Source organism: Pongo abelii, chromosome 1, assembly GCF_028885655.2.
Source record: "Pongo abelii isolate AG06213 chromosome 1, NHGRI_mPonAbe1-v2.0_pri, whole genome shotgun sequence".
Lineage (NCBI taxonomy): Eukaryota > Metazoa > Chordata > Mammalia > Primates > Hominidae > Pongo > Pongo abelii.
Window position 1 is genome coordinate 92749885 of NC_071985.2, and position 20583 is coordinate 92770467.

At 39.1% G+C, this 20583-nt stretch overlaps 1 protein-coding gene across 1 annotated transcript in view; it reads left to right on the forward strand.

Moving 5' to 3' along the window:
* The window catches only part of LOC103891093 (Fc receptor-like protein 2), a 33200-nt gene extending 13966 nt beyond the window's left edge, over nt 1-19234 (forward strand). The window contains exons 8-12 of the mRNA XM_024234743.3: nt 16203-16230; nt 16918-17003; nt 17260-17325; nt 18963-18991; nt 19088-19234. Of these exons, the coding sequence (XP_024090511.2) occupies nt 16203-16230; nt 16918-17003; nt 17260-17325; nt 18963-18991; nt 19088-19126 (248 nt within the window). The 3' untranslated portion in view covers nt 19127-19234. The remainder of the gene's footprint in view (nt 1-16202; nt 16231-16917; nt 17004-17259; nt 17326-18962; nt 18992-19087) is intronic.
* Nucleotides 19235-20583: the final 1349 nt, after the last annotated feature.

The window sequence follows — 20583 nt, forward strand, 5'->3', positions numbered from 1 at the left end:
GTGTATTCCTTGTTGTTTTTTCTCTTAGTGTGTATTTTCTACATCTAACAATCTTGGGGAATTTAAGTGGTTTGCAATGCTTACTCAGCCAGTACCTGATGACCAAGCCTCAAACCTAACATTGTTGCACCTCCTGGCTTTACCTATGCATTTTCATGATGGTAAGTATTGTCCTTTCACTTTCAGGTTTAGGACTCCCTTGAGCATTTCTTACAGGGCTGGGATAGTGGTGATGAACTTCATCAACTTTTGCTTATCTGGGAAAGATTTTATTTCTCCTTATTTATGAAGGATATTTGGCTGGATTTAGTTTCCTTCACTGGCACTTTGTTTACTTTAGCACTTTGAATATTTCATATCATTCTCTCTAGACCTGGAAGGTTGGAGTGTATTTTTTGTTTTGTTTTGTTTTGTTTTTCTTTATAGGTGACTAGAAGCTTTTCCCTTGCCATTTAAAAAATTCTGTCTTTGTATTTGACTTTAGACTGTTTTATTATAATGTGCCATGGAAAAGACCTTTTTGCATTGTATGTGCTTGGGGATCTCAGAGGTTTTGTGTCTGGATGTCCAAATCTCTTGCTAGACTTTGGAAGTTTTCATCTATTATTTTATTAATTAGGTTTTCTAACCTTTTCATTCTGTCTTTGCCATCTGGGACCCCAATAATTTGAATACTTTTCTAAAAGTAGTCAAAAATGTGCCAATTCTTGGTCCTCCAAGTGACTTAATCACATACCTGAAGTGGCTATGCTGGGCCAGGCAGGTGAAAGGGTTCTCAGGCCCCTGGGCAGCCAGCATGGTTTGGGCAATGGCAGTGGCAGTGGCAGGTCCACCCTCTGAGTCCCCAACAATGGATACTGGTGTTGGTAGTGGCTGTGATAGGCTGGGCAGGTCAGACTCCAGACCTGCGGATGGTGCATGTGGGCAGGTATCAGTTGTGGTGATAGTGGCAGAATTGGTAAGCCCAACCTCAGGTCCCCTGGAGGAGTGTTAGGTGCTGTCGTGGTGGACTGGGCTGGGTAATTCCCTGGCCCCCAGGCTGTGTGCTCTGGCATGGTCAGGGGAAGGGCAAAACCATGCTGGGTGGGCTTATCCTCACTCTCCCTGATCCTCTCTGCTCTCTTTTCTCAGCAATTCTTCACTATCTTATTACCACTTCAGTGTTTATAAACAGACTTTAAAACTCTTTTGCCCAGCTTTTCTAGTTGTCCTTAGTAGAAGATTGGTTCAAATGCATTCATTAACCATTACTGGAAGTTTGAAGGCATCTACCTTTTACAACCAACATATTCCTTAAGCTGCCGTGTCTTTTGGCATTTTCAGCATGACTATATGTTTTTGTAACATATTATTTCTAATTTGTCAAGAATTTAGACAAGTCAGAGTGATTTGTCATACTGAGCCCTATTAATATTTCACAAGTCAAAAAAAATTACCAATGACCCAATTATTGTGTCAACCACATATGGCAGGTTTACATATATTATCTGTAATTATCAAAAGTTATTTTTAAGTGTGCCTTTTTGGGGAGACAAGGTCTTGCTCTGTTGCCGAGGCTGGAGTGCAGTAGCACAATCTTGGCTCACTGCAGTCTTGATCTCCCAGGCTCAAACCACCCTCCCACCTCAGTCTCCTGAGTAGCTGAAACTACAGGCCCATGTCACCATACCCAGCTAATTTTTTTGTAAAGATGGGTTTTACAATGTTGCCCAGGCTGGTCTCGAACTCCTGAGCTCAAGCGATCTGCCTGACTCAGCCTCCCAAAGTGATGGGATTACAGGCGTGAGCCACCACTCCCAGCCTAAGTGTCTGTTTTCTATATCTAACAATCTTGGGGAATTTAAGTGGTTTTTTTTTTTTTTTGTGCTCACTCAGCCAGTAGAGGGCAGACCAGAACCTGTACCTGCCTGACTACTAAGCCTCAAACCTAACTTGCACCTCTTGGCTTTACCTATTGTCCTCCCATAAGTTTCACCTATGTCAGTAAGGTGTTATTTATTTTAACCTATCAAATACAGGACAAACATGGGGCACATCAGAATCTCAATGTGATAGCTTTGAAGCTCTTGTAAAATGCTTTCTTACGCTTATCTACTACAACAGGTGAAATAAATTTTGGAACTCATTAATTTTCTTCCACATAGTAAACATTTAAGCCAGTATTTTATTTTATTTTTTACTTCCAACGTTTATTTTAGGTTCAAGAGGTACATGTGCAGGTTTGTTACATAGGTAAATTGGTTGTCTTGCAGGTTTGGTGTACAGATAATTTTGTCACCCAGGTAATCAGCATGATACCAAATAGGCAGCCCTTCCTTCCTTCCTTCCTTCCCTCCTTCCTTCCTTCAGCCCTTCCTTCCTTCCTTCCCTCCTTCCTTCCTTCAGCCCTTCCTTCCTTCCTTCCTTCCCTCCTTCCTTCCTTCATTCCTTCCTTGCTTCCTTCCTTCCTTCGTTTCTTTCTTTCTTTCTTTCTTTCTTTCTTTCTTTCTTTCTTTCTTATTGATGAAGTCTCACTCTGCCTGCCAAGATGGAGTGCAGTGAACAATCTTGGCTCACTGCAACCTCCACCTCCCGGGTTCAAGCGATTTTCTTGCCTCAGCCTCCTGGGTAGCTGAGATTACAGGCGCCTGCCATGACGCCCAGCTAATTTTTGTATTTTTTTTTTTTTTTAGAAGAGATAGCATTTCACCATGTTGACCAGGCTAATCTTGAACTCCTGGCCTCAAGTAATCCACCCGCCTCGGCCTTGCAAAGTGCTGGCATTACAGGAGTGAGTGAGCCACCACACCTGGCCCCAATAGGTAGCTTTTCAATCCTCACTCTCTTCCCTGCCTCCACTCTCAAATAGGTCCCAGTGTCTGTTGTACTCTTCTTTGTGTTCATATGTACTCAACATTTAGCTCTCACATATCAGTGAGAACATGTGATATTTGGTTTTCTGTTCCAGTGTTAATTCACTTAGGATAATGGTCTCCAGCTCCATCCATGTTGCTGCAAAGGACATAATCTCATTTTTTTATAGCTGCATAGTATTCCTTAGTGTATATGTAACACATTTTCTTTATCTGGTATACTGTTGATGGGCATCTAGGTTGATTCCATGTCTTTACTATTGTGAATAGTGCTACAATGAACATATGCATGCATGTGTCTTTACAGTAGCATGATTTATATTCCTTTCAGAATATACCCAGTAATGGAATTGCTTGGCCAAATGGTAGTTCTATTTTAAGTTCTTTGAGAAATCTCCAGACCGTTTTCCACAGTGGCTGAACTAATTTACATTGCCACCAACAATGTGTTAAGTGTTCCCTTTTTTCTGCAACCTCACCAGCATCTCATTTTTTGACTTTTTAATAGTCATTCGAACTGGTGTGAGATGGTATCTAATTGGGGTTTTGATTTACATTTCCCTAATGATTAATGATATTGAACATTTTTTTCTTTTTTTATTAATTTATTTTATTTTATTATTATTATACTTTAAGTTTTAGGGTACATGTGCACAATGTGCAGGTTAGTTACTTATGTATACATATGCCATGCTGGTGTGCTGCACCCATTAACTCATCATTTAGCATTGGGTATATCTCCTAAAGCTATCCCTCCCCACTCCCCCCACCCCACAACAGTCCCCAGAGTGTGATGTTCCCCTTCCTGTGTCCGTGTGTTCTCATTGTTCAATTCCCACCTATGAGTGAGAATATGCGGTGTTTGGTTTTTTGTTCTTGCGATAGTTTACTGAGAATGATGATTTCCAATTTCATCCATGTCCCTACAAAGGACATGAACTCATCCTTTTTTAAGGCTGCATAGTATTCCATGGTGTGTATGTGCCACATTTTCTTAATCTAGTCTATCATTGTTGGACCTTTGGGTTGATTCCAAGTCTTTGCTATTGTGAATAGTGCCACAATAAACATATATGTGCATGTGTCTTTATAGCTGCATGATTTATAGTCCTTTGGGTATATACCCAGTAATGGGATGGTTGGGTCAAATGGTATTTCTAGTTCTAGATCCCTGAGGAATTGCCACACTGACTTCCACAATGGTTGAACTAGTTTACAGTCCCACCAACAGTGTAAAAGTGTTCCTATTTCTCCACATCCTCTCCAGCACCTGTTGTTTCCTGACTTTTTAATGATTGCCATTCTAACTGGTGTGAGATGGTATCTCATTGTGGTTTTGATTTGCATTTCTCTGATGGCCAGTGATGGTGCACATTTTTTCATGTGTTTTTTGGCTGCATAAATGTCTTCTTTTGAGAAGTGTCTGTTCATGTCCTTCGCCCACCTTTTGATGGGGTTGTTTGTTTTTTCTTGTAAATTTGTTTGAGTTCATTGTAGATTCTGGATATTAGCCCTTTGTCTGATGAGTAGGTTGCAAAAAATTTTCTCCCATTTTGTAGGTTGCCTGTTCACTCTGATGGTAGTTTCTTTTGCTGTGCAGAAGCTCTTTAGTCTAATTAGATCCCATTTGTCTGTTTTGGCTTTTGTTGCCATTGCTTTTGGTGTTTTAGACATGAAGTCCTTGCCCATGCCTATGTCCTGAATGGTAATGCCTAGGTTTTCCTCTAGGGTTTTTATGGTTTTAGGTCTAACATGTAAGTCTTTAATCCACCTCGAATTAATTTTTGTATAAGGTGTAAGAAAGGGATCCGGTTTCAGCTTTCTACAAATGGCTAGCCACTTTTCCCAGCACCATTTATTAAATAGGGAATCCTTTCCCCATTGCTTGTTTTTCTCAGATTTTTCAAAGATCAGATAGTTGTAGATATGCGGCGTTATTTCTGAGGGCTCTGTTCTGTTCCATTGATCTATATCTCTGTTTTGGTACCAGTACCATGCTGTTTTGGTTACTGTAGCCTTGTAGTATAGTTTGAAGTCAGGTAGCATGATGCCTCCAGCTTTGTTCTTTTGGCTTAAGATTTACTTGGTGATGCGGGCTCTTTTTTGGTTCCATATGAACTTTAAAATAGTTTTTTCCAATTCTGTGAAGAAACTCATTGGTAGCTTGATGGGGATGGCATTCAATCTATAAATTACCTTGGGCAGTATGGCCATTTTCACGATATTGATTCTTCCTACCCATGAGCATGGAATATTCTTCCATTTGTTTGTATCCTCTTTTATTTCCTTGAGCAGTGGTTTGTAGTTCTCCTTGAAGAGGTCCTTCACATCCCTTGTAAGTTGGATTCCTAAGTATTTTATTCTCTTTGAAGCAATTGTGAATGGGAGTTCACTCATGATTTGGCTCTCTGTTTGTCTGTTATTGATGTATAAGAATGCTTGTGATTTTTGTACATTGATTTTGTATCCTGAGACTTTGCTGAAGTTGCTTATCAGCTTAAGGAGATTTTGGACTGAGACAATGGGGTTTTCTAGATATACAATCATGTCATCTGCAAACAGGGACAGTTTGACTTCTGCTTTTCCTAATTGAATACCCTTTATTTCCTTCTCCTGCCTAATTGCCTTGGCCAGAACTTCCAACACTATGTTGAATAGGAGTGGTGAGAGAGGGCATCCCTGTCTTGTGCCAGTTTTCAAAGGGAATGCTTCCAGTTTTTGCCCATTCAGTATGATATTGGCTGTGGGTTTGTCATAGATAGCTCTTATTATTTTGAGATACGACCCATCAATACCTAATTTATTGAGAGTTTTTAGCATGAAGGGTTGTTGAATTTTGTCAAAGGCCTTTTCTGCATCTATTGAGATAATCATGTGGTTTTTGTCTTTGGTTCTGTTTATATGCTGGATTACATTTATTGATTTGCGTATATTGAACCAGCCTTGCATCCCAGGGATGAAGCCCACTTGATCATGGTGGATAAGCTTTTTGATGTGCTGCTGGATTCAGTTTGCCAGTATTTTATTGAGGATTTTTGCATCAATGTTCATCAAGGATATTGGTCTAAAATTCTCTTTTTTTGGTTGTGTCTCTGCCCAGCTTTGGTACCAGGATGATGCTGGCCTCATAAAATGAGTTAGGGAGGATTCTCTCTTTTTCTATTGATTGGAACAGTTTCAGAAGGAATGGTACCAGTTCCTCCTTGTACCTCTGGTAGAATTCGGCTGTGAATCTATCTGGTCCTGGATTGAACATTTTTTCATATGATTTTTGGCTGCATATATGTCTTTTTTGGAGAAGTGTCTGTTCATGTCCTTTGCCCATTTTTAAATAGGGTTGTTTGGTTTTTGCTTATTGATTTGTTTGAGTTCCTAGTAGATTCTAGATATTAAACCTTTTTTGGATGCACAGTTTGCAAATATTTTCTTCCATTCTATAGATTGTTTATTTACTTTGTTAGTTTCTTTTGTTGTGAAGAAGCTCTTTAGTTTAATTAGGTCCCATTTGTCAATTTTTTGTTTTTATTGCAATTGTTTTTGGCATCTTCATCATGAAGTCTTTTCTTTGGCCAATGTCCAGAATGGTATTTCCTAGGTTTTCTTGTAGAGTTTTGTATTAGTCTGTTCTCACAGTGCTATAAAGAAATACCCAAAACTGGGTAATTTACAAAGGAAAGAGGTTTAATTGATTCACAGTTCCACATGACTGGGAAGGCCTCAGGAAACTTACAATCATGACAGAAGAGGAAGCAAGCATGTCCTTCTTCACAGGGTAGCAGGAGAGAGAAGTGCCAAGGAAAGGGGGAAAAAACCATCAGATCTTATGAGAACTAACTCACTATCACGAGAACAGCATGGGGGTAACCAGCCCCATGATTCAATTACCTCCCACTGGGTCCCTCCCACAACAAGTTGGGATTATGGGAACTACAATTCAAGATGAGATTTGGGTGGGGACACAGCCAAACCATATCAAATCTTTATAGTTTTAGGTTTTACATTTAAGAATTTGATCCATCTTGAGCTGATTTTTGTATATAGCGAAAGGTAGTGGTCCAGTTTCAATATTCTGCATATGGTTAGCCAGTTATTCCAACAGCATTTATTAAATACAGAGTCCTTTCCCCATTACTTGTGTTTATCAACTTTGTAGAAGATCGGATGGTTGTAGATGTGTGGCTTTATTTCTGTGTTCTCTAATCCATTCCATTGGTCTGTGTGTCAGTTTTTGTAGCAGTACTATGCTGTTTTGGTTACTGTAGCCTTGTGATGTAGTTTGAAGTTGTATAGTGTTATCCTTCTACCTTGGTTTTTTTTTTTTTTTTTTTTTTTCCTTGGGATTGCTTTGGCTATTTGGGCTCTTTTTTGGTTCCAAATGAATTTTAGATTTCTTTTTCTAATTTTGTAAACAATGTCATTGGTAGTTTTCTAGGAATAGCCTTGGATCTGTAAATAGCTTTGAAGAGTGTGGCCATTTTAACAACATTGATTTTTCCTATCCATAAGCATGGAATGTTTTTTCATTTGTTTGTGTCATCTCTGATTTCTTTCAGCAGTGTTTTGTAATTCTTGCTGTGGAGTTCTTTCACCTTGTTGGTTAGTTGTATTCCTAGGTATTTTTTCCCTTTTGTGCAAGCCAGTATTCTCAAGTTCAATGGAAGTTTTATTTTTTAAACAGATGATCTAAGTAAGTCTGATATTACACTTCTTCACACCTCTGTGCTACTTTATTCCCAAAATATCTTCGCCAGTTCCTCATTCTTTTATAGAGCCTCCTGCCTCATCACTGCTCTTTCAGGGGTGAAATGGCCACCCTCTATTTGGGTAACCAACTCTGCTCTGTTTCTTCACCGACAAAATGAGAAAGTTACCTCAGATCTACGCCATGATACACCAAGCCCATCTTCAACTGTTTTATACTTACAAAAGACAATAGTTGTTCTTTCCCATGAAGACAGTGTAGGGTGTCTGTGTTGGTCTTCTTGGGATAGCACAATAAAATGCCACAGATTGGGTGGCTTAAAGAACAAAAACTAGTTTTCTTTTTTTTTGAGACGCAGTCTCGCTCTGTCACCCAGGCTAGAGTGCAGTGGCACCATCTAGGCTCACTGCAAGCTCCGCCTCCTGGGTTCATGCCATTTTTCTGCCTCAGCCTCCCCAGTAGCTGGGACTACAGGCACCCGCCACCACACCTGGCTAATTTTTTGTATTTTTGGTAGAGACGGGGTTTCACTGTGTTAGCCAGGATGGTCTCGATCTCCTGACCTCGTGATTCACCTGCCTTGGCCTCCCAAAGTGCTGGGATTACGGGTGTGAGCCACCGCACCCGGTCCCTAAAATTAATTTTCTTACAATTCTAAAGGCTGGGAAGTTTAAGGTTAAGATGCCAGCAAGATAAGTTTCATTCTGAGGCCTCTTCTCTTAGCTTGCAGGCAGCTACCATCTTGCTATGTGCTCACACAAATTCTTCTTGTGTACATGCAGAGAGAAAAAGCAAATTCTCTGTTGTTCCTTCTTTTTTCTTTTAATTATACTTTAAGTTCTGGGGTACATGTGCAGAACGTGCAGGTTTGTTACATACATATACACGTGCCATGGTGGTTTGCTGTACCCTTCAACCCGTCCCTTCTTATAAGAACACTAATCCTATTGTATCAGGGCTCCACCCTTATGATCTCACTTAAAATTAATTACTTCTATAAAGGTTCCATTTCCAACTATAATCACATTTGGCATTAGTACTTCAATATATGGAATTTGGGCAGGACACAAACATTCAGTCTATAAATGTGCCCAAGCAAGGACAAGTGCTAATATAAGCCTCCTAATTTGTCACTTTTGTTATTGATCAAAAAGTCCCATTGATCAAAAAGTAAGTCATATGGTCATAACCAAATGCAAGTGGTAGAGAAATAGTATCTACCTCTTTGCTGACAAATGACAGAGCCACATTGCAAAACAATGTATATAAGAAGATAGAAACAAATTGGGAGCCTTTACTGCATGGATCTACCACATGGTTTTTGACCTGCACTTCCACTCTTGTAACTTTAAAAAAATTTAATTGATTTTTAATTGACAGATAAAAATTGCATGTATTTATGTACAGCATGATGTTTTCAAATAAGTATACATTGTGGAATTGCTAGATTGAACTAATTAACATATGTATTGCCTCACATACTGTCTTCCTATAATTTTTGAGTTTACAAACACACAACCACACAAAATTATTTTTTACTAAATTTGCTTCCAAAATTAGGCCGCTTCAGAAGTTTTCAATCTCAGGTCATGGCTTTGACCTTCAGATATCCAACCTTTTTTTTTTTTTTTTTTAAGACAAAGTGTCACTCTGCTACTCAGGCCAGAGTGCAGTGGTATGATCATGGCTCACTGCAGCCTTGATGTCCCAAGCTCAGGTGATCCTCTTGCCTCAATTTCCCAAGTAGATGGGACCGCAGGCATGCACCACCATGCCTTGCTAATTTTTTAATTACTTCTGGAGATGACTTTATATGTTGCCGAGGCTAGTCTTGAACTCCTGGACTCAAGCAGTCTTCTTGCCTTGGCCTCCCAAAGCACTGGGACTACAGGCATGAGTCACCATGCCCGGCCAGATATCCCAAACTGGCAATTTATTTCATGATGAGTTTCATTTAAGACAATTCTTTCTTTCAAGTAGATGACTTAATTGGGATCACCTCAATTTATCAAAAGATGATCTAATAACTAAAGAAAGTCAGCGTCTTGATCCCTTTCCTTCCATGAAGCTCCTCGGACCCCTACATAAATTAACCATACCCTAAATCATTAACTTTTGAGGTTTGCACAGCATAGAAATATAAGGACAAGGCAGTGGCTGTTGCCTAATGAAAGCAATGCTTTCTTTCATTGGCTAATCTCTTATCATAAGGACCATGATACCTCTATGTCTACCTAAAATAAACTATTAACATAGCCCCTTTCAGAGTGGCCCAATATCTTTTATTTTTTCTTTAAAATAAATAACTGAATAAATATGTTACAAATACATCTGGTAAAACATTCAAACAATATCAGAGAATATGACAGTAAAAAGTAATCCTTTCTCTCACACCTGTTCCTGGATCTCTTGGTTCCCTTCCTCAGAGGCTCCCACTCTTAGCAATATCTCATTTATTTTTCCAGAGATATTTTAGACTTACATGATGTCATTGTATACATACATATTCTTTATTTTCACACAAATAATAACATACTATGTGCTACACTTCACTTTTCTATGAATATTATTTGAGAACTGTTTGATATAAATATGCATAGAACTGTAACATCTTTTTAATGGTTGCAAAGCATTCTATTCATGGATTTGCAATAGTTATCTTAATGTTAATGATTACCTATTGATGGAGATTTAGATGATCTCAAGTTGTTTTCCATGACACACAATGCTACAACAATTTTTCCTTTAGATGTCATTTCTTACATGTACAGTATGCCTGTGGAATTAATTCTTATACATAAAATTTCTATATTCAAATTAGATACCTTTCTAATTTGATAGATATTGTCAAGGATTACTCATAGTTGTACAAAATTATACTCCTGTAAGGACATGTCATAAACATGCTTGTTTATGACACACCAGCCACACAAAGTATTGTAAATTTTGATTTTTTTGCCTGTTTCTCAATTGAGAAACATTACTGCCCTGTAGTTTTGATTTATGTTTCTGTTTATGGTGAGCTCTTTGTTCACATAGTTTCATCATTTTACATTGGGTTTTTTAATCTCATTCTTAGTGATTGGTAGAAGATCTGTTTATACTAAATATATTAGCTCTTTGTCTGAGGTATGAATAGTGAAAAGGGTCCCCAGTCTGCAGTTTGCATTGCCTTTCATATTGAAATTCTTACTATAAAAATAATTATTTTTATGTGGTCTAACCTATCAGTATCTTCTTTTATGGGTTCTAGGTTTGGTAACCTATTTTGGAAGGTCTTCCCCGTTCTTAGATGATAAAAAAGTTCTCCTTTTTTTCTTTTTTCTTTTTTCTTTTTTTTTTTTTTTTTTTTTGAGACAGGGTCTCGCTCTGTCACCTATGCTAGAGTGCAGTGGTGCGATCTCGGATCACTGCAACCTCAACCTGCTGGACTCAAGTGATACTCCTACCTCAGCCTCCTGAGTAGCTAGGACCACAGGCATGCACCACCGTGACTGGCTAATTTTTGTGTTTTTTATAGAGATGGGACTTCTCTATGTTGCCCAGGCTGGTCTCGAACTCTTGAGCTCAAGTGATCTACCAGTCTTGATCTACCAGTCTTGGCCTCTCTAAGTACTGGGATTACAGGTGTGAGCTACTGTGCCAGGCCCATATTTTCTTCTAGAATTGTATCACTTTATATTTATGCTTAAATTTTTGATCCATCTGTTACTGGAAAGGGGTCTGGATCCAGATCCCAAGAGAGGGTTCTTGAATCTCAAGTAAGAAAAAATTCAGGGCAAGTCCATACAGTACAGTGAAAGCAAGTTTATTAAGAAAGTAAAGGAATAAAAGAATGGCTATTCCATAGGCAGAGTAGCCCCAAGGGTTGCTTGTTGCCCATTTTTATGGTTATTTCTTGATGACATGCTAAACAAGGGGTGGATTATTCATGCCTCCCCTTTTTAGACCATATTGGATAACTTCCTGATATTGCCATGGCATTTGTAAACCATCATGCCACTGGTGGGAGTGTAGCAGTGAGAGCAACTAGAGGTCACTCTTGTTTCTGTCTTGGTTTTGGTGGGTTTCTCCTGGCTTCTTTACTGCAACCAATTTGATCAGCAAGGTCTTTATGACCTGTATCTTGTGCTGACCTCCTATATTTCATCCTGTGACTTAGAATGCCTAACTGTCTGGGAATGGGGCCCAGTAGGTTTCAGCCTCATTTTACCCAACTCCTATTCAAGATGGAGTTGCTCTGGTTCAAATACCTGTGACACATCCAGAAATCTTGTTGAATAGGTACTGAACTAAAATCTAATCTTTTTTTTCAGATAGCTATTTCATTATTTCTATGTGATTTATTTAATTATCTTTTCTAAGTAAAGTGATGCCTTTATAATATCCTATGGTATTGTGATATAAGAAGAAATTATTTAATATATTTGGTCTTTGTCCCTAGTTCCTGACCCCTGAGCTCTTAAAACTCTAAGAATTCCTTGAGTGTTGAGTGTCTTTGGTATGCTAATGAGATGACTTTCAACAGAGGGGCTCCTGGATAGCTTCAATGTGAGAGCTGGTTTTCAGAAACACCAACCTTGTGATTAGAGGGTTGGAACTTCGAGCCCCACTCCTGGACCTCTGAGGACAGGAAAGGGACTGAAGATTCATCTAACCACCAATTGCCAATGATTTAATCAATCATACCTATGTAATGGGACCGCTATAAAAATTCTAAACAATGGGATTTGGCGAGCTTGCCAGTTGGTGAATACATCAATGTACTGGGAGGGTAGAGCACCCCATTCCCTTGGGAACAGAAACTCCAGTGTTCAGTACACTTCCAGACATTGTCTTACCTAAACTTTTTCATTTGGTTGTATATTTGTATCTTTTATAACATGCTTTGTAATAAACCGGTAAGAGTAACTGAAGTGTTTCTTTGAGTTCTATATAGCAAATTATTGAAACTGAGGAAAGAGTCCTGGGAATCCCCAATTTATAGCCATTTGGTCAGAAGGATACGAGGCCCATGACATATTATTGGCATCTGGAGTTGGGGGCAGTTTTGCAGGACACACCCCTTTACCTGTGGGGTCTGCACTAACTCTGAGTAGTGTCAGAACTGAGTTTAATTGTAATTAATGTCCTAAGAGTTGGAAAATTGACTGGTATGGGGAAGAAAAACCCCACACACACGGCGACAGAAATGTTATGGATAAAAGCAGTTCAGCTATGCTAAATATCTGATACTATTCAGCTCTAACTTTGATGCCTTATTCTGTTTGTGTGTATGTCAGTATGTGAATACGTGTGTTTGTGTGTGTGACTTGTATGCCTTCGCTTTATAACAATACATTTTTTTCTTGCATCAAGATTGTTCCCATCATGACTATGTTATTCTTACAGAACTTTTCTGGATATTATTGCTTATTTATTTTCCCCACAAACAATATAACCAGTGTCTCTCAAGAAAGTATTTTTGTTAGGATTCTCTTGAATTTTGAGATTAATTATGGAAGAATTGACAGCTTTATAATGAGAAATGTTTCTATCCAATAGTATGTCTACTTTTGGTAAATTTTGAGTCATAGTATTTTAGAATTTTACTTATATAGGCTTTCACCATTTCTTGCTAAGTTTACTCCTGAGATATTGATTAATTTTTGCTATGATAACTGATTCATTGAACAAGGGTACTCTTAGAGTGCAACCATAAAATTTAATTTTTTATCTTCCTCTTCCTACTGCCCATTCACACTCAGTCTTAGAGGATTATATTTTCCCTGACTCTGGTTGAAATTGCAGGCAGGCCCATAGTCTATCCACTTACTCCTTGTATTAGTCGGTTTTCATGCTGCTAATAAAGACATACCTGAGACAGGGCAATTTACAAAAGAAAGAGGTTTAATTGGACTTATAGTTCCACATGGCTGGGGAAACCTCACAGTCATGGCAGAAAACCAGGAGGAGCAAGTCACATCTTATGTGGATGGCGGCAGGCAAAGAGATAAGCTTGTGCAGGGAAACTCCTCTTTTTAAAACCATCAGATCTTGTGAGTCTTATTCACTATCACGAGAACAGCACAGGAAAGACTTGCTCCCATGATTCAGTTACCTCCCACTGGGTACCTCCCACAACATGTGGGAATTCCAGATGAGATTTGGGTGGGGACACAGCCACACCATATCACTTCTATATAATTTTAGGCAAACAACAACAAAAACATAGTTTCTCCAAAGAGTGCTTGTTCATTAAGCAGCTTTCTGAATCTCAAAGTTAAAGTGCTCACCTCCCACCCACTCAGCTCAGACCCTCTTCAGGCCAGCCTTCCGCAATATGGAAAGGGTTCTGGCCAGATGTTTCTCTCTTTCCTCAACTTGCTTCTGTTTTTGAAACCCCCATGGTTGGCATTTATTTCCTCTGGCTCCAAAAAAGCTGACTCTCCTGGTTTGCTGGGTTGAGAAAATCAGCTCCTATTTTGGGGGTGTGTTTCTGGATTCTCCAGAGCCCCTCAACTATTAACATTACCTAACTGCATCTTGTGATGCAGGTGATTCGTTTTTCTCCAGCTGAGCACTTAACATCTCTCTTCAGTTTCTAAGAATCTAAAGACTTCTTCCTCTTCCCCTCCACCCTTATTTTGGAACCCTATACCAAAGCTATACCATAGCTTGAGATGGCTTCAAGCTATGCCTCTCTTCCACAGGGCTCAGATCCATCCACAAGAAACACTTGCACACCATTGCACCCACCTGTAAATATGCAGCTCCTGCCTCAGGCAGATGACCATATCTCCCCTGAAGTGAATGTTCCTTTATCTGCTTTTCAAAGCTCCTTAAGATTCCTCAGGCATGTGTCCACACAGGACACTCCTCCACACACCAAGCTGGCCTTAATATTGTCCTCTGATTGACTATAGGCTCCTCATCTCCCTTTTCTTAGAGCATTTACTTTAGAAAACTTGCAATTGTAAATTCTTTCTCTGCCTCTTTGAGATATAAATCTTCTCTTAGCCTCTTGCCAGTTTTACAACCCAGAAATGTCTATCTCTAAGACTTGGGAGCCATCCCTTTGAAATGTAATCATCTAGAAAGATAGTGCCTCTATCTCCCATATGGTAAAACTCTTAGAATTTATTATTTGATCTACCAATATTTCTTTCTAATTCTAGAATTCTGCTTTTATCTTTGTTAGCTATTGCCTTCTATTTTTGTTAGTTTTATTCTTTTGAACAAATTGGATATTTAGTCTTCCTTTTTTTCTTATTATTTGTATATGTATTCAGTTGCTTATGACTTGTTTCCTTTAAATTGACAAATTATAGACATATGTGAATTTTTTCATAGTTTTGTTATGAATTACCAGTTCCATTACGATCAAGAAATATTATTTGTACCATGTCGATTTTTGGAATATTTTGGAGGTTTTCTTTGTAAACCAATGTATCATCAGATTTTGTTATTATTCAAAAGTGCTCAGATAGTAGAACTATTTTTGGAGTCCATTTTAAAATAATTTCTTTAAGAAGGAATTGCTGGAAACATATACACTAATTTAATACATGTTTGAATAAGACCGACTGCCCCTGACTTATGCTTTAATGACAGTTTGGCTTGGTAGACAATTCTGAGGTCGTTCCTTTCCTTGAAGACTAAACAAGCTAATTATAAAGAAGTTTTACCTTCTCCTTGGCAAACTAAATCAAAGTTAATTTTCTAGCACTGTTTTCTGTAAAGCCTAATGAAGTTGAAATATTGGCTGAGCTACTAGCAGTATTTTCCATGATTGGCAAACTGCATCTAAACTGGGAGGACTTTGACCACGATTATATAAGCCTGATGGGAAGCACAACAGGGGTATCCCCAAGTGCAATGTAACTCTTGAAATTTTAGCATGTCTCTTGTAGTGGTGACCTCTGGAAGCTACATGCATACACTCATGGGTGTTACAAGCGATACTGATTTCTATGAAGCATGAAGCTTTTGAGCTAGGATGGCCTCTATATACATCTATGTGGCATTGTTTCCTGAGGTATTAATTGGAGGACTAGAAAATATCTCCTGGATCACTATGCGGATTCTCTTTAAAGACACAGCTGATACATCTATGTTAATATGCTGTGTTTCTTGTTTTACATCTCTCCACAAAGCAAAATGGTGCAAGAGATGGCCTAGTTTGCCTTACAAATGTCAATATCCAGCTTAGTCCCAAGATCACTCCTAAAGACTAAGTGTTGCAAATATCAAACATTTAAAAATTAAGAATGGCTGCATAAAATCTAATACAGAAGAGCAATAAAATAAAATTAGTCATCAATGGTTAAAATATGTTATACATTAGGATAGTTAAAACAACATTGTACAGGTACATGAATAGACAAAGAGACAATAGAACAGAATAGAAAATCAAGAAACAGTTACCAGTGCATGAAAGGTTTGCCATTTGAAGTGGCATTTTAAATCAGTGGGAAAAAAAGAATGAATTATTTTACTAACAACTAGTTGTGTTGGAATAAATAAGTAGCCATTTAGATGAAATACAATTGGATTACTCTTCTATATCCTATGTCTTATCAACTGATTATACGTAGTTAAATCATGTCAAAATTTTAAGAGATAAAGCTTCTTTCTCTGAAATGAATTTTGTTTTATTTGCATTTCAGGAGAAAGTTCTGCCACTAATGAACCCAGGTGAGAACTCTTCCTAGTAAAAATTTTAATTCTAGAGGTCTCCTTCATTCAATTTTAAATACCTACTGTACTCTGCTTGTACGTTGAGACTGATGCTATGTAATTAATATGGTATCTTTCTATAATACTTACTCTTGTTTCTACTGCATTACATTTATGCCACCAGGGCACTGTCTTAAGGTGGTCCACATGACCCTTGGTGTTATCTTGTATAGGATTACATACATTTAAATTAATATATAAATTCATATATTCAAGATTATTGAATACCTATAATGTATAACTAAGTTTTCGTTAGATATTTAGAGGAATGAACATACACACAAAATGTGTATTTCCTCCAGGGACATACTGTGCTATAGGTATGTAGTATATGTCCAGAGTACAAGAAGGAGTGAGAGAGATAAAGTAATGAGAAAAAGGCAGGCAAAGTTTTATGACAGTTTATAAAAAAAAATGATTCTGGAGCAATATCATTGTCTTATTTATAACTTTTGAAAAAGCCAAAGATAAGGAACAGAAGTTTTGGCCGTGTCAAAGCAGATAGTCTATACAAAGGGCCATAAAATCACCCAAGCAGAGAGCCATGGCTGCAGGGCTCCTACCTGCTCTCTTCTCAGCCAGTCTCCCCTCTGTTCTCACTCACTGCCCTGGGGACTATCATGCAGTTAATTCACCTTCTCACAGAGGGACTTCCAGGTCAAATCCTCAAGAGTTCACCTATTCAAGCCCAACCCCAGACATGGAGGAGCTGCAGCCAGTGTATGTCAATGGTGAGTGTCTCCACTGGGAGGGGCTCTGAGGCTGAGGCAGAAAAGAAAGAGGAGACAGGAGCAGAGACCATTAGGTGGGTGGTGTAGCCACCCCAACCCCCAAGGCCCAGCCATTCCCAATAAATAAATGACTCTCTGGGAATCATGTTGGGGTTGAGAGGAAGGATATAATCATTAAGCCAGGGACTGGGAAGATGTGTATGAAGTGTGAACCCTTGGCCACCAACATCTGTGAACTCTTGTCTTCTCCCCGCAGTGGGCTCTGTAGATGTGGATGTGGTTTATTCTCAGGTCTGGAGCATCCAGCAGCCAGAAGGCTCAGGTGAGAAACTGCAAAGTGGTTCTTGTCAGATGCATATTCACAGGAAAGTGATGCATTGTATGCAATAGGGGCTTTATTTATTTATTTATTTATCTATCTATCTATTTTTGAGGAGTCTTGCTCTGTTGCCCAGGCTGGAGTGCAGTGGTGCAATGTCAGCTCACTGCAATCTCTGCCTGTGAGCTGATACAGGAAAATTGCTTGATTTTCCTCTCTCAGACTCCTGAGTAGCTGGGATGACAGGCATGTGCCACCATGCCCAGCTAATTTTTGTATTTTTAGTAGAGACAGGGTTTCACCATGTTGGCCAGGTTGGATTCAAACTCTTGACCCCAAGCGATCCACCCGCCTCAGCCTCCCAAAGTGCTGGGATTACAGGTGTGAGCCACTGCACCCGGCCAGCAATAGAGGCTTTAATACATCACTTGCCCTTGATAGGAAATCTGTTGATCCAGGAGGGAGCAAGAGACACCTGGAGGTAGGCTCTTGTGAATAAAGCAAAGAAAAAAAAAAAAAATAGGGAGATGGTCTAATGAGTCTTCATTTGAATGGGGTTAGATAGTCAGGGAGAATCTAAGATTCAAGCCAAAAGAAGGAAATCAAGCAAGAGTGAGCATGTCTAAAGTCCAAGAGGAATTGTCTCAGGTGAACAGGGTCATTAAAGTGTCTCTTTTGAAGGATCTGTAGTCTTCATATGGGATGGGAGGAATAACTGAATAAATCAACATGACCTAGAGAATTTTCACTTCAACATGTAGCTTTGCAGGAACTGCTGAGTTCTGCAGCAGTGCAGAGGAGTGTCCTTTAAGCTTCTGCTCCAGTGCCCTTAAAACTACAACCCTTATACCAACAACCCTAAAAGCTGTCCTTTGTTCTGTGCTCCTGGTTGCCTCTGATGGAGCCAGTGGCTGTTGACAGCTTGGCTGATTTCCTGGTCAGTGGTCATCTAGCTACTCTCCTCTGAGCCTCTGAAGGTGGGTCCTCTGTCTGCCTTACTTAGATTTGCCCCTTCAACTTCCTATAGGGAGTTGATTACCCTATCATTCCCTTTCTCTATCTGAACAGCCTAGCAGAATAAAAGAGTGCAGTCACTTTCCAAGCCCTCTAGCTGTAAATCTTCAAGGGAAGGAAAGGGATGTCATCCCACTATGCCTACCTGGAAAAAGGGGAAAAGAAGCAGACATCACTAAGCAGCTCCTGCAACCAGACTCAAAATACTATGTGATTCAGAGTCTGTCTTCTGTTATCTATGCTTCTACTCCAATTTCCTTCTATGTAGTGAGGTGAACCACACATGGTTGGTTATCTCAGGAACATGAGAAAGAACAGGAAACAGCCCTGACAGAATGTTGTAATAGAGAAGTCAAGAGGAAAAAATTATAAAGACAATGACCTATGGGAAGTTGCATTAGAGAAAGGAAGCGCTTTGTTAGTAAGTGCTGGTGTAGGGCTTGGAAGATGGATAGAGTCTTAGAAGGACTTCAGTATTAACAACTTTAAGAAAGGATTTTACAGAACAGGAGAAAATGGGATTCCACATACTAAGCATAGTAGTTCTATGCCCTGGGGCATAAAGTCTGGCAGTGAGCCCTAAGTAAGAATGCAAGAGCTCAGAACTATTACTTTTTCCTTAACAGCAAACATCAGGACACTTCTGGAGAAAAAGGTGAGCTAGACTCCTTGGAAGTTCTTCATCTTTCCTTCCTCCCCCCTATTTATTTTCTTGATCAGTTCGGTCTTTATTCCTGTATGTCTCTCCCAGGACTCCCAAGTCATCTACTCTTCTGTGAAGAAATCATAACACTTGGAGGAATCAGAAGGGAAGATCAACAACAAGGATGGGGCATCATTAAGACTTGCCATAAAACGTTATGAAAATGCTTAAGGCTTATCACCTGCCACAGCCAGAAAGTGCTTCAGGAGGCACCTCCTGTCATCATTTTTGTTCTGATCATGTTTCTTCTCCAATATCTTCTTTTACCTGTTAATATTCATTGAACATCCCGACACTGTGCAAAGAAATTATTTCTGCTACCTTCTCTTCAGCAATCTGTGTGTAAAGATTTGAGGGAAGAATGAATAAGAGATACAAGGTCTCACCTTCATCTACTGTAAGGTGATGAGAACAGGACTTGATAATGGTGTATTAACTTATTTATGTGCTGCTGGATACAGTTTGCTAATATTTCATTGAGAATTTTTGCAAATATGTTAATTGGGAATATTGGCCTGAAATTTTCTTTTCCACTGTGTCTCTGCCAGAATATTTGTATCAGGCTGATGCTGGCTTCATAGAATGAGTTAGGCAGGAGCCCTTCCTCCTTGATTTTTTGGCATAGTTTCAGCAGGATTGGTACCAGTTATTCTTTGTACATCTGGTAGAATTCAGCTGTGAATCCATCTGATCTAGGGCTTTCGTGTTGGTTGGTAAGTTTTTTATTACTAATTCAACTTCAGTGCTTGATATTGGTCTAGCAAGGGTTTCTGTTTCTTCCTGGTTCAATCTTGGGAGATTGTGTGTTTCCAGGAATTTAGCTGTTTCCTCCAGATTTTCTTCTTTACGTGCACAGAGTTGAGTGTAAACATAACTTATATGCACTGGGAAACCAAAAAATCTGTGTGACTTGCTTTATTGCAGCATTTGCTTGATTTTGGTGGTCTGGAACTGAACCTGCAATATCACCAAAGTATGCATATAGTGGCAAAAATATGACTTTTGACACAGTAAATATGAGTATTTGCAATAAACTATGATATTACTTTTGTAAGTGTATAGAATAAAATATAAATAATCTATGGATTTGATACTATCATATTTTCTTTTTTCTGTGAATGCACATTTTCCTTTTTTTTCTTTCTTCCAACTTATATTTTAGGTTCAGGGGGTACATGCGTGGGTGTGTTATATGGGCAAATTGCATGTCACAGGGGTTTGGTGTACAGATTACAGATTTGTACAGATTGTTACCAAGGTAATTAGCATAGTACTCAATAGGTAATTGTTCTCTTTCTTTCTTTCTTTCTTTTTTTTTTTTTTGAGACAGAGTCTCACTTTGTTGCCCAGGCTGGAGAGCAGTGGCACGATCTCGGCTCACTGCAAGCTCCGCCTCCTGGGTTCACACTATTCTCCTGCCTCAGCCTCCTGAGTAGCTGGGACTACAGGCATCCACCACCACGCCCGTCTAATTTTTTGTATCTTTAGTAGAGACGGGTTTTCACTGTGTTAGCCAGGATGGTCTCGATCCCCTGACCTCATGA